We start from the raw sequence: 15313 nt of genomic DNA, 5'->3' as shown, positions 1-15313 counted from the left end.
TGTTTCGGGGGACTGACAATGACAATGAATGTATCATGATGGAGCTTGATAGATAAAGCATCTATTTTTGAGGATGATGTGTACAAATCTTTGGGTCATATTCACTTTGTATATAGTAATGACTGAGTTTGTTATCAGGCTTATGGAAAGAAATAGTCCTTTTCAATAATGCAACCATCTCCTTTCTAGAATGTAATTAATAATCTAGCACTGAAAATTATCTCAAATAAAAATTCAAGAATGGGCCTAAATCTGCTACTTTTGATCCTGACAAGTGCCCAGTTTACCTCAGATTACCCTGGAAGTTTAAAGTATCTCAAAAATTTGGACAACAGATCAAGCTGGTCATTTCACACTGCTACTATGCAGTAGCAACACGAGTGGTATTCATCACTAACAGAATGCTGCTGTCAAATCAAAAAGATGTTCTGCCTATCACATAAATGAGTAATGTGGTATATATATTTCAGTGCTGGTGTGATGCTAGATGTGTAGACCGTACATCCCAAAGACTGGTGATCATATTAAACAACATGTTCCTTCGGCTGTTCGTAACAGGCAAAGTACTGACCTTACCCAAACAGGCCGTGCTTGCAAAACTCAAAACATAACGTCCAACATTAGATGTGATTCCGCAATTGGACAACATTTCCTAAACAATCCCGAGTATGCTAAGAATTACACTGACAACCAATTTAAGATTATCAGTTGGGCTCGCACTTCCACATGCTAGAAGCTACATATATGAATACACAGGACCTTGTCCTTTGTATACAGAAAGAACATGTACACATTGTGCCTTTTTCAACTAAACAAAATAGGTGACAGCCATTCCCTGGCTCATTCCCCGGGGTAATGCCTTGATCTGAGTCAACCTGCCTGGTTTGAATTTAAACAAAGCTTGGCAGTTAACTGTCAGTTATCAGTTAATTGGTGCATTCTCTATGGTAACACCTTCCAATCAGCACTCTCTTCTCATGCAGTATAAGTTGTTATTCCCTTTAAAATTTGGTATTCTTGCGAATTGTCCCGAGGAGTGCAGACGAAAAGCTTCAACGTCTTTTTTCAGCAATACTCAAGTTCTGTACTACCAAACAACTATTTATATGCATAACTGTTGAATCGAGCCTAATAAATTGAAAATAGAAATAGACCAAAAGTTTAGCCATGTATAAAGTTGGGGTAGGGAAATTAGGGCAAGGTTGGCATTTCAATGGAGAGACAGAGAAAGAACAGAAGCCACGTCATAAATATTGGGTGTGGAAATGCATCCCTACTCATCCTCCCAATGCTTGAACTTATGAAAAAGATAACTGAAGTGAATTATTATAGTAAGAAGCTACAAAAACCTGCACACCAACTGAATTAATCTAGTTAGCACTTTTAACATTAATGTCCTTTTTTTTATATTTTTAACTGATTGTAAATTTGCAAATGACACCTTTCTACTCTACTTCCTCCACCCAGTAATAACCAAAGCTTTTTTAATTACTGGAAAACTCTAGATAAGAAATGTGAAACTAGAAATCAAAGGAAAATAACATAAGAAATAGGAGCAAAAGTAGAACAAGCAACCCCTCAAGCCTTCGCCACCATTTAATATCAAGGCTACTCCTCAAACTCAATGCCACTTTCCCATACAATCCCATACGCCTGATTTCCCTTCAACTCTGTTAATCTACCGATCTCAGCCTTATATATACTAAATGGCTGAGCAACCCAGCACTCTGGGAATTCCAAAGATTCACAGCCCTCAGAGAAGAAATTTCTCCTTTCCTCAGTCTGAAATGGCTGCCCCTTTTCCTGATACTTTGGTCCCTAGTTCTAGACTCTGCAGCCAGGGGAAACATTTTCCCAGCATCTACTCTGTCAAGCCTTTCAGAATCTTAAATGCTTCAAAGAGAGCACCTCGCATCCTTCTAAATTTCCAAGGGAATAGGCCCACTTTACTCAATCTCTCAAGTTGCAGAGACAATTTAAAAACGAAAATAGTACGACACAATATAAATGTAGGTGCTCTGGAAAATTATTTATGAATACATAATTTTGATAATATACATTCACTCATTTCAAATACCATGAAAATAATCAGTCCTTGCTATAACTTAATTTTATACATCTCAAAACCTATCAATTCCTTGATCTACAAATCCTATAAAGAGTGATACTGCAAAATGAGAGAATACATATATATATCCCCGAGAAAACTATAATGTATTAACACCAACAGCTAAACAAGATTATTGGGCCTGAACTTCTGCAAAGTCTGATTGCCAGTCCGTTCCTAGTTTCCTACCTGGAGTTCCAGTTGATCATTACTCATGGGCCTTCTGACTCAGGCCGGGCAAGAACCGTATAGGGCAGCGCACTCCTGTGGCCCTCAGTCAAGGGCTGCAGAGTCAGAGGTAAGGCAGCCACATCCCCTTTTTTACAGCACTGGCTGCCATAAAGCAGGTAACTTTAAAGGTCCAGCCACTTTCAGAAGCCCTTAAGAAGGTAGATTTGTAAGGTAAGTGGGTAGGATTGGTGGGGTGGAGGGTCAGGTGGTCAGTGGGGATGGGAGTTGTGCGGTCAGTTGGGGGCGGCAGGCGGTTGTTTCGGGGGAGGTTGAGGGGTCAGTGGGTGGGTGGAACAGTTGGGGGGGGTCAGGTGGTCAGTGGGGAGCAGGTAGGAGTTGTGTGGTCATTGGGGGGGGGTGGGGTTGGTTGAGGGGGCGCCGTGTGGTTAGTCAGGGGGGTTGTCGGGTAGTCAGTGGTGGGGGGTCAGTTGGTCAAGGTGGTGGTCAGTCAGGGAGATGGTCAGTCAGGTGTTTGGGGGGTGGTCAGTTGGCACAACGGTTGGCGGGTGGTCAGTCAAGGGTTTGGGTGGGGTGAGTTCCGTGGGGGTCAGTACTACAGTTACCCATAAAGTTAGAAGTGGTTTTAGTTCTAACTTTTCCTGGGTAACTATTATTGTAAGGCAATCAGAACCATCAAATTTTACAATTTAAAATCATACTTTTGGATGATTCCGATTGCAGAACAATTGTCCAACAGAAGTTTGAACTTACCGGGCAATTTGTTGCAGGGCAATCCTTATCTGGGAACTTCTTTGGGGGGGGGGGCATGGTCCCAGCGCATCTTTACGATGCCCTGGAGATTGGAAGTTACAAGCCATCGTGTCACTCCTTCTCATCCCCCATTCCCATAAGAAAGATTATATACTTGCATTATAGTAGGCAGTGAGTTAAAAATGGAGTAGGAACAGAGCTGAGGCAATAACAAAGCTTGTGTTGTTAAGACAGGAAAGAACAGGCCTGTTTATTTAATTTTTTTTGCAATTTGTAGATAAATGCACAATATTGGTATGGAGAAAAACATTTTTTGTAAAAGGATAGAAAGTAAAATAAAGAATGACATCAGTTGGGGGTATAGTTCTCTTTCAAACAAGCATTTATCCATACAATCTTGTTACTGAAACTTTAGCTATTAATTAATTTACTGAACTTAATTACATACCCGATACACTTCTGCTTTTTTGAACCCATCCTCAAGAATCTGTTGAATTTCATTCTGTTCGGTGGATAATTCTGGATCATATACATAAAACAAGTATTCCAGCATCTTACTGTAGTTTCTAAAGGAGGACAGAAATTGTTGATTTCAGTACATAATTATTTATCTGAAAAGGCAAAATTATTCTGTTACTAAATGAGATTAATAGCAGGCAAATCTATGTTTAAAAACTTCTAAGCTATCATTCAACAGACATTAAATCAGAATTTTAGCTCAACTCTAATTGTGTCAACTTCAACTTAAAGTTAAAAGACATGTTGATAATTTTGAATTATTCTCTGTAGTTTTTTGCTTCTCCTGCAGATACTATTTTCACAATTTGTATCTAAAGTTTGCCAGTAACGATCATGGCTAAAGTTAATACTGGGGAAATGAGAAGAGACTGGAAGGTTGCCTTTGCAAATTTTAATCAGTGAAAAATGAAAAAAAGAACAGGTCATTAATGTTGAAATGCTAAATTTACATATGCATAACAACAAAAAATTTGGTCAAAGAAAAACATTGAATCATGAAATGATTACAGCACAGAAGGTGGCTATTCAGTCCATTGTGTTCTTGTCGGCACTTTGCAAGAGCAACTCAGCTAGTTCTACTCCACTGCCCTTTCCCTGCAGTCATGTACATTTTTTTCCCTTCAGGTGTATATCCAATTTCCTTCTGAAAACCATGATTTATTAAACCTCAACTACACTCTCAGGCGGTGCATTCAATATCCTAACTACTCACTGCATAAAAAAGGTTTTCCTTATGTCACTATTGGCTCTTCTGGCAATAAGTCGGTGTCGAAAACAAAAAATGTTGGAAAAACTCAGCAGGTCTGACAGCATCTGTGGAGAGAGAGAGACAGAGATAATGTTTTGAGTCCATATGACTCTTCTTCAGATCTGGAGAAGAGTCATACGGACTCGAAACATTACCTCTGTCTCTCTCTCCGCAGATGGCGTCAGACCTGCTGAGTTTTTCCAGCATTTTTTGTTTTTGTTTCAGATTTCCAGCATCCGTAGTATTTTGTCTTTACGTAATAAATCAGTGTCCTCTGGTTCTTGATCTTTCCCCCAAGTGGAACAGTTTCTCTCTGTCTAGATCCCTCATGATTTTGAGCACTACTATCAAATCTCCTCTCAACGTTTTCTCCTCTAAGGAGGATAACCCCAGTTTCTCCAATCTATCCATGGAACTAAAGTCCCTTATCCCATGAGCCCTTCTCATAAATCTTTTCTGCACCCTTTGTAAAGCCTTCACATTATTCCCAAAATGCAATGCCCAGAACTGGACACAATACTCCTGTTGAAGCCAAACGAGTGTTTTATAAAGATTCATCATAGCCTCCTTGCTTTTGCATTCTATTTCTCAACTTATAAAGCCCTGGATTTCATATGCTTTCTTAACTTCTTTTGCAACCTGCTCTACCATCTTCAATGATTTATACCGCAGGTCACTCTGTCCCAGCATCTCCTTTAGAATTGCGTCCTTTATTTTACATTGCCTCTCCTTGTTCTTCCTACACAACGCTTCATTTCACATTTTTCTGCATTAAATTTCATCTGCCACATGTCCACCCATTCCATGTCTGCTTGAAGTCTATTGCTATCCTCCTCACAGTTCACAAAAACTTCTAAGTGTTGGGTCATCTGCAAATTTTGAAATTGTGCCCTGCACACCAAGTCTAGATCATGAATACATATCAAGAAAGGTAGTGGTCCGAATACTAACCCCTGGGGAACCCCACTGTATACCTTGCTGTCTGATAAACAACCATTCACCACCAAACCCTGATCCATCACTCAGCCAATTTTGTATCCATCCAATTTTCCCTTTTATTCCATAGGCTTCATCTTTGCAGGTTAAAGCACTGAATCGAAATTTTCTCTTCAGTATATTTGTCGTATCACTAAGATCACTGGAAAAAACAAAAGGATGTGATGAAAATTGTAAGGGTTTTTCCTCATTTCTTGCCAAGGACTTGTAAGATATTGTGGATAATGCTGCTACTCTTGCTAAAATGATTTGTTATTTTGACTTTATATAAAAGATTATTTCTCCCCTTTCCCTTCCCAGTTCATTAAGCCACTCTTCTCTCCCCCCACCATTTCACATGAGCACTCATTTCCACATCCTTCAATCATAATTAGCATTCTTCTCCCAGGGCCTTTTAGTTCATGGAGTCAGTCTTCCATACCGACATGTATTAGTTAGGCCAAATGGCCCGTTTCTATGTCATAACGTCTGTATATTTTTATGTAAGATGTTGGTGAGGGATTCACTGATGGTGGAGTTGTTGAAAATCACGAGGAGAAGGCTGAGCTTTCTAATGTTCGAGATTATTATTTGGCAATTTTGAAGAATGATTGTTAATTCGAGGCTTGGATGTTGTCACATCCTACTCTCAGTTACAATTGTCTGCTTCATTCTCAGAAAAGTTATGAACTATGTGGATTGCCAAGCACTCCTGACCTTAAATCAGAAAGTCATTAATAAAGTAGTTGAAGGTGCTTGACCAAAAACATACTATTTTAGGGGTCCCAAGATCTAGGTAGATTGGAATGGCTCAGAATCTCAGGTTAATGTACAGAGTTGAGTTACATGATCACTGGGCATGTGGTCCTGGGATCTGGGAGGATTGGAGTTGGTACTGGGATGAGAGAGAAGGGCTGAGAGAATATGAGAATAGTTTGCGATTTACTGGAATCTAGGAGTCGGGCAAAGTCCTCAGGGGAAAATTGATGTCAAGGAGCATTTGGGTGAAGTGTCTGGCAGTATTGGAGGTGCAAGCTTTGGCAATAATGGGGGGGGAACCCAGAATTGGGGATCCTTGGTCTACCAAGTGAAGGCTTGTCCAGGAAAATGAAACCAAACTGCTCTGGACCTTCTCAGAATACCTGACATGTTATGCCACATTTCCATCTTGTCAGCCTCTTCTCTGACCCACCCATGGCCCCTACGTCATCATGCACCCTTTTCTTGCCTGTTCTTGCATTTAAGTTCATGTCTTAAAGTATTTATTCTACCTATTCTATTTACATTCTATTGCCTGTATTTCAATTACATAAAGAAACATGCATCCTCGCACAAAATGCTGAAACATTCAAGATTTACGCTTCCTCCAGTGTAATCTCTGCTGCCAAGAAGGATAACAGTAGTCTTGGGAACATCATCAGCTTCAACTTCTCCAAATCACACACTATCTCGAGTTGGACATTAATCAACATTCCTTCGTTGTCACTGGGATAACTTTGTAGAATTCCTTACCCAACATCAGCATCACCACCACAAAGATTCAAATGCAGAGGTTCAAGTAGGGCAAACACGTTTCTCAGGGCATCAAAGTATTAAATATGGCCATATCAGCCTTGTTTACTTCTGAAAAACTAGTTCCTTAACCCCAGAGTCCCCATTTTAGCACTCCCAGACCCTGGGCCTCCTCCCATTGCTCCAAGAACCCAATACGGAAATTTCACTTGGAATTACATCCTTTTCTTTGAAAGCCTCGACTCATTGTGCATAAGGCCACAGGATATATCAGCTATAATATCGTAAAAATGGCATCTAGCAAGCACATTGTGCTTATAACGATGATATGTTTTTTCTATTTCTATAACAGCTGAGTTTGATGGCTACTTGTTAAATTTAAGTTGGTGTAGTTTGAATATCCTAGGAAATTACTGTGTGCTTGCCTTTCAGTCCACCCAGTTTCTAAGACTTGGATCTTGAAGGTAGGTGGTGCTTTGGCACTATGCAGTTCACACTGCATTTTTACCTAAATGCAGTAGGATTCTGCTTCACCACATTCTCTCGAGTTCTCTATATTGATGGGGAGACACATATAAGATTTGCCAATGCAAGTATAGCCTTTGGAAGACTTTGAACATCTGTCTGGGAATGAAGAGGTGCAAGTCGGCCTATGAATCTGAAAATCTATAGAGCAATAGCCCACAGTGGTCTACACATGCAAGAGATGGACTGTGTACCAGTGTCATGCCAAGAAGCTCAACCACTTTCACTTCAGCTGGCTTCAGAAGCTTCTGAAAATCAGATGGCAGGGTGAAATACCAGATGCTGCGGTGCTCACCTGGGCTGGCACGCCAAGCATCCACACCATATTGAGACAGTCACAACTGAGCAAGGCTGATCGTGTAGTCAGAATGCCTGGCACTCACTTACTAAAGCAAATCTTCTATGGAGAGCTCTAGTCTGGGGTGCACTGTCATGGCAAATGAAGCACTACAAGGGCACTCGGAAGGCTCATGTAGGAGTTCTGATATCAACTTTGAGTCTTGGTTGAAGCTTGCCCAAGGTCACTGCACCTGTAGTATTGTTTTTTTTACAACGCAATAGTGACTACACTTCAAAATACTTAATTGACTGCAAAACGCTTTGAGATAACCTGAGGTTGTGAAAGGTGCTGCATTAATGCAAGTTCTTTCTTAAAGTGATGTGTTGTAAATTGTTGTTTTGATCTAAATTAGCAGGGGGATTTAAAAGTTTACTCAAGGAAAATCTTGGAATTAAAGTAACTCACTCTGATTTATATGTTGATCCTTCTTTGCTCAAAATAGATTGGATCTTATCCTCATATTTCAGCCTTAGCATTCGATTGTGAACTCTGACTATGCGATTTATTTTTAGCCCCGTCACTCCAAGTTTTTTGAAGTCCCAAGCACAGAATCGAGATAAGATTACATCATGGCAGGAAGTGAACCTATCAAGGGAAGGAGATTACACTTGTTTATATCTTGAAGAAATCACACATTTGTTGAAAAAAACTCATACAGAATAGAAAACATACTTTTTAAACCTGGGCTACCATAAAATAAATTAAAAATAAACCATCAGTATGCCATAGACTTCTTTTGCAGAACAGTTTTAATTCTAAAACTGAAATACAGGAAAATAATTATTCCTTGGAAATCTTGAAATTGAAAAATTCTATTAAAAAAAATTAGCATCTCGCCTGTACAATCTTTAAATAAATTATACATGCATCTATTCATATAAATAAATGTCCTCTATGTTATGCATGACTGGCACTTAAAAGCTGTTTTAATATTCTGCTTCATGTAATACTACGGCTACTGAAAGGCAAATCTCACAAAGCTAGCAGGGGTACCAGAAAAACTTGCCAGCTTCATGAGGACCAGCTGCTGGATAGAAACTCTCTTTTTTAAAATTGAGCCTTCATGTTGGAATCTAAGTTTATTCTGTGTGAACTCTGTACGCCCAGAGCCAGGGACACTAGCACAGCACTGACAGCAATGCATAAACATGGGAATGTCAAAATGGTGAGTGTTCATTGGGTAAAAAATCTTGGTTGCCTCAAACGAAAGAAGCAACAAATTACAAATATTGGTTAATACCTTTAATAAAATTGAACAAGTCGTTAGACTATTTATGATAAATCACAAAGTTACAAATAAAACTGCCAATAAGCAAGCTACCAATAGTAAGTAAGTAGCAAAAGGTTAAAAGAAATTGTCCAAAGGAAATTTCAAGTGACTTCAGTGGCCAGCACCAGTCTAGAGATGTTAAGACAACAAGTCCAAAAATTCAATTAACAATAAAAAAAATCACAAAACCTACTTATGCTAAAACTGCCTCCAATAATTTTCCTCTGCACAGGTCTAACCCTTTCTCAGTGGCTAGAGATATATTTTTGAACCCAGTTCATGAACAGTGTGCTTTACCTTGGGGTTCCTTAACTCAGCATCTTCCTATAGCTTCTTTCTCTGTGCAGGTACAATACAACAAAGTTCCAGTTTTGTAAAATTGACTCATATGCATCACGCAGCCTTGGGACTAATGCATTTATTTCCTCTCTTTTATTCATCTTACCTAAAGTTTCTCCATCCAGTCCTGGGCCACTGTTGCTTGTCTCATATTTTCTAATGCTTTCAGTCCAGCTTCACAAATCTCATTGCCCTCTCTCTCTGCATGGTCCTCTTTCACAAATTGAACTGAATGTGCTCTTCTATTACTATTCATTGTTTTATCCCCATCTTTCAGTTTATTTTGATCCTTGCTCCCACACCGTCCCCTTCCCCCACCACACCCCCACTAGGGCCATCTGTCACTGGCTCATCCCGCTTACTACTCTTAATGTCACCATTAGCACCTCTTTTAGCCAGTAACACTACCATCAACAGCCCTTCAACCTTTTGTTTATGACAGCTTTTGCAATCTCTCCTTTGCCTCCACCTATCACTGGCCTTCTATCCAGCTTCAACTGTCTCAACCCCTTATAGAGTATATATTTAACCATGTTTCTACTTCTCTTTAGTTGTGAAGATGAATCATCTGGATTCGAAATGTTAACTATTTCTCGCCACAGATGTGTCAGGCCTGCTGAATTTTTCCAGTAATTTTTGTTTGTGTTTCAGATTTCCACCATCCGCAGTATTTTGCTTTATCGAAGACCCCCTAAGGGCTGCAAGAGACCAAATTCAAAGAGAACTATGCAAAGGCCATCTGCATTTCATAAGCCAGGTTGGCCAACCACCTGCTAGGACAAAGGGCTCCACAATCTTCCTTAATGTTTGGAACATTTAACCAGCTTGGAAACCCAGACAGGGGATACACACCAGTTCTGTGGAAGGGTCATGAGAACTCGAAACGTCAACTCTTTTCTTCTCCACCAATGCTGCCAGACCTGCTGAGTTTTTCCAGGTAATTCTGTTTTTGTGTAGGGGATACACACCCTTTGCCAAAGACACTGTGAAGAGGTGGGAGTCATGTAACATGAACTTCTAGCTGGTGGAACCGGTAATATTGCCTTGTGGAACTGCAAAGCTCAGTCTGCCTTTTTACCATACACAAGCAGCAGCACATAAAAGGTGTTCTATACAGATTGAATACCTGGCCCCATCTATACTGTTTCTGCTGGAACGTCTGTAACTTCGCCTACAAGACTGAAACATCTCTGCATGCCTATCTCCTCATGTGAAGGCAGCTCCACTGGAAAAGTGATTTTTACAGTAGTTGTTTTCCAGCTGCCACGAAAGACATTAGGGACTCATTGGACTTTGATTCTGGAAACACATGAAACGATAATTCTTTTCTCTGTGATCTTTGCCCTGTAAATCTTTCTTTTCTCTATCCCTCATTTACAATATGAGTGCACAGGGCACTACGCAGTGAAAGCCCTCCTGCGTTTTCGGCATATGCAAGTAAACTAACCCTTTTGAGTTCATCCTATCTCAAGTTTGCTGTGGGGTTACACCAAAACTGAGGGGTTCAGGAATAAGCCAATACTTATAAAGGGGAAAGCAAATCAAAAACAGCTTTCCCTTTACGGACAGGTGGCAAGAGGAGAATTCAGGGCTGTTTAAATTAACACTCCTCTTGTTTATAACAAAATATTTACAGGTTAATTGCTGATTTTTGTCCTCTGGCTGTTACTGGAATTGTGATGTTTTGGTGTTTTCCATAGTTGTTTCAAGTTTTAGAGATCCACATCGCGTGGTATGACGTGTAATGAAGTACTTTCTGCTGATGTCAAGGCTTCTGCATAAACTAATTGCTCCCAGAAAGCTGTGCACCAACAGGCGTCCTCTTGGAATGGAGCATAACTGGGAGAATGAGCAGAAAGCTCGCAGAGGATTACAAGATGCCAAATGAGAGATGGGGGGGTGGAGAGAAGGGCTCAGCAGGAAGACATCTTCAACTAAGGGTGTTCAGGAACCGCTTCTCCTTAAAGTGAGTCTTAGCAACAGCCAATGTTTAAGACATCAGTGCTTCACTAAGAGATAGTCGCTGAAATTGTGGAGGGCCTCCTGCCATCCTTGTGAATATGGACCATCTCTCTTTCGAAGGGACAGAAACAGGACTAAGCCATTCAGTTCCTCAAGTCTGTTTTGCCATTCAATCAAATAATGGTTGACTTACGTCTTAATTCTATATACTTTTATTGCTTTGATAACCCTTGGTATCCCTGCCTAATAAAAATCCATAATTCTCAGTTTTGACATTTTCAAATGATTCCCCAACTTCAGCAATTTTCCAAGAAGAGAATTCCTGATTTCAACTATTATTTTTGGGAAGGAATGCATCCTTACATCACTACTGAATGGCCTCGCTTACGATTTTGCCGCCTTGTTCTGGACTCTGTCAGCAGAGGAAATAGCTACCCTCCATCTACCCTATTAACTCCTTTAATTATGTTTCTGTCTCACCCACCAAGACCTCTAATGCAGCCATCGAAAACTTTGGTGCACATCTCCTCCCATGGCCAGTTATTTTGATGGTTACACAATATGTTTCCCAATGACCTCATCACCTCCAACAACCACAATGTGCCTTCCCTTTAAGAAGTGCAAGCTAGCTTTAAGTAGTGCTGGAAAGTGACAATAGTGGGCACCGTTAGCATCGGCTGCTCGCAAAAATTGTTATAATCAACAGATAGCACAAAGTCTGCATTGTATTGAACTAGCATGGGGTTATTGTGCATCACAATCCCTGAGCTTGGTTTTGGGGGCTATCCAATTTACTTTCTCTCAAGTTTTAACAATGAATGCTAAACTTGCAAATGAAGAGTTAAGCAATATGGATCAGAGGTATGTAAACATCAACAGCAATTCAAGAGCTTCTTTGTGATGGGCATCAGTTTCCTTGGTCAGGAGGCAATGATGTTGTTTGTGAAGTTATAAATAGTAAACAAAGTAACTCTATGCACTTTTGTTAGGGGCAGAATAATTAGGGGCAGAATATTACCGTCGGCGTGCGGGGGTGGGCCCAACATGCCGATGCACAAAACGATGCACGATGACGTCGGGCGTGTGTCCCGATGTCATCATGCATCATTTTGATATTTCACTCGGTGGGTGCGCAGCCGCCTCCAGCGCACACCTGAACTGTCAACAGCCTATTAAGGTCATTAAAAAAGTAACTAAACTAGTTTAGAACACGGCTTGTCCAACCTTAAGGTTGGCAGAGCCCAAGCGGCCTTTGTATTTTTCAGGAAAGCTCAACCACAGGCAGGATGAGGTTTCCTGAAGGTTTTATAAAATAAATAAATAAATTTTCCATACTTCACAAACATGTCCCAGCTCATGTGGCACTGTCACATGAGGGGGACATGTTTAAATATATTTTTACTTCATTTACTGAATGGATTTTAAAACTTTTCAATGTCCCTGAGGCAGCTCCGTGCCTCAGGGAGATTGCTGTGCTCTATCGCACAGATGCGTAAATGGCGGTGCGCAGACGCTTAATTGGCCCACCTGTGTAAAATGGCTGTGATCGGTTCCGCACCCGCGCCCGCCTGCCATAGGAAAAATTCTCCCCTGGAAATTTAAGGTAGACTGAGAACCATTAGTCATTTTTACAATAAAAAATGTATATGCTGCAATTATGAATGTCAATCAGCATCTGTAAAGAAAGAAGACATTTCAAAGCTGAAGACAAAGATAAATAGTTGCATGGTAGTGCAGAATTTACATACTGCTTTAAAAAGAAACATACCGTCAAAGCTGTGTGTCTTGCACTTATCAAGACAGACACAAGGCGGCCAAATTTCTTAGGGAGCAACAATTTATACTGCATCAAAAAAGGGTGCTATCTGGTTGGCAAGTCAAATCTGACAATGACTCAACCAGAGTTGGCTTGCCAACTAATCAGCATGCTTTTCTCATGCATTATAAATTGTTGCTCCTTTTTAAATTTGGCATTCTTATGTCTGTCCTGATGAGTACAAGATGAAAAGCTTCAACAGTATGTCTCTTTTTTCAGCAATACAAAAATAAACATGTATTTTAGTAGGCTGGAAAAAAAAAAGAAAAGGAGGAGATGAGATAGGGAGAATCAACAGATATGCCAAATGCAGAGTTCATTTGCATGTTGTTTAGGCTATCATTGAATAGGAAATTGTTAAATGATGTAAGATATCATCAGTGAGATGACGCAGAGACATTAAGACAGAAGAATGCAAATATTGCATGAGTCAAATAGGGTGGACCTAATATTGAATCAAAAATGAAGTATGTTTAATCTGTAAGAGAAAAAAAGAAAGAGGGAAAAAGAAGATTGACAAGGACTCAGAGCTCTGACAGTGTTGTGCTCCGATAAATGATATCCTGTCTCCTAATGACTTGCCACTTTAACTCCTTTCTCCCATTTCCATTCTGACATCCCATCTTTGGTTTGCTATACTGTTCCAACTAAGCTTAAAATAAGGTTAGGAACGGTATCTCTGTTGGTCCATTCAGCAGCAGGAAGGATCCTCTACTACAATGTATTACCTAAGGGGATGATCAATTACTTTCAAGTTAGTTGCTGATTGATTTCTGCAGGCTGTTGCTGCAATTGTAGAGGTGTTTAGCAGTATTTAGCATTCTTTAAACTTACTAAAATCTACAACAAGTGGTGCAGCTTAATTGCAGATGACATTGAGGATTGCTGCAGAATGAAAGCACCATGACTATGGCCAGGATACTGGGCACTAACCTGCATGATACACTGCATACAGTCACACATCAGCTGGACTTTGAGGTAAGCAGGTACTCTTTTGGCTGAGGTACATCTCAGAATTTACATGCAGCACCTACAAATTGACAGTGGTGGTGTATTGAACTTCTTTGTCCTGGCTTCAAGGATTCTGCACAAACCACTTGGGTGCAATAGTATGCATTCCCTTTGGACTATAGCACGTTGGGAAGAAGGTGCAGAGGTGATACAGAAACTGACAAGCTACTGGAAGAGAGTGGAACCTGAGCAGTGCTCACAGAAGAGACAATATCCACTCAGGATGTTCAGGGAGCAATTTCCCAACCTGAATCTCAGCAATGAATAGTGTGTTCGATGCTTACGTTTCACTAAGGACATCCTCACTGAAATCTGCCACCTGCTGCAGCCACAACTACAACCTCAAAGCAGGGCAAGAACAGCATTGCCACTGGCTGTGAAGGTGATCATGGCCACAAACATTTATATCTGTTGGGCTGCTTACTGGCTGGAGCAGGTGATATTGTAACATCGTGCAGTTTATCACCCAGTGTCGACTAAGGGTGATCACTGAAGTTCTGTATTCCAAGAGAGCTGAATACATTTCATTCTCTCTTGCCAGAGACAAGCAGGCAGAGTGAGCACACTGCTTTGTGAGGATTGCAGGCCACCCCATGCTACAGAGTGCCACTGACTGCACACATCACTTTGCGGGTGCTACATGTCAACTCTGAGATGTACCACAATCAAAAGAGATTCTGCTCCCTCAAAGACCGGCTGGTGTGTGACTGTACGCAGTGTATTAAATGCAGGTCAGTGCCCAATATTGGGGGCACAGTCATGATGCCTTCATTCTACAGCAATCCTCTATGTCATCTGCAATTAACCCGCCACACCAAACCAGTGTATGGCTACTGGGAGGCATAGGCCATCTTTCTGGTGACATGGTTCATGACTTGGATGCACAATCCAAAGACACATGGGCAGTATGCATACAATGAAAAAACAAAAACAGAATTACCTGGAAAAACTCAGCAGGTCTGGCAGCATCGGCGGAGAAGAAAAGAGTTGACGTTTCGAGTCCTCATGACCCTTCGACAGTTCTGTCGAAGGGTCATGAGGACTCGAAACGTCAACTCTTTTCTTCTCCGCCGATGCTGCCAGACCTGCTGAGTTTTTCCAGGTAATTCTGTTTTTGTTTTGGATTTCCAGCATCCGCAGTTTTTTTGTTTTTATTTATGCATACAATGAAAGCCATGCTGCTACTTGAAATGTGATAAAGCAGTTGTGGTGCTGAAACAACATTTCCACTGCCTGAACCACTGTGG

The 15313-nt window shown here is 40.7% G+C and overlaps 1 protein-coding gene across 1 annotated transcript in view; it reads right to left on the bottom strand.

The window, feature by feature from the left end:
• Positions 1-15313, bottom strand: part of lrrc9 (leucine rich repeat containing 9) — a 185802-nt gene that overhangs the window by 124489 nt on the left and 46000 nt on the right. The window contains exons 9-10 of the mRNA XM_041214204.1: positions 8074-8253; positions 3498-3615 (exon numbers count right to left, since the gene is read on the bottom strand). Of these exons, the coding sequence (XP_041070138.1) occupies positions 3498-3615; positions 8074-8253 (298 nt within the window). The remainder of the gene's footprint in view (positions 1-3497; positions 3616-8073; positions 8254-15313) is intronic.

The sequence above is a fragment of the Carcharodon carcharias genome, chromosome 20 (assembly GCF_017639515.1).
Source record: "Carcharodon carcharias isolate sCarCar2 chromosome 20, sCarCar2.pri, whole genome shotgun sequence".
Lineage (NCBI taxonomy): Eukaryota > Metazoa > Chordata > Chondrichthyes > Lamniformes > Lamnidae > Carcharodon > Carcharodon carcharias.
Note: the sequence above shows the minus strand (reverse complement) of the source record. Positions and strands in the feature narration are given on the sequence as shown.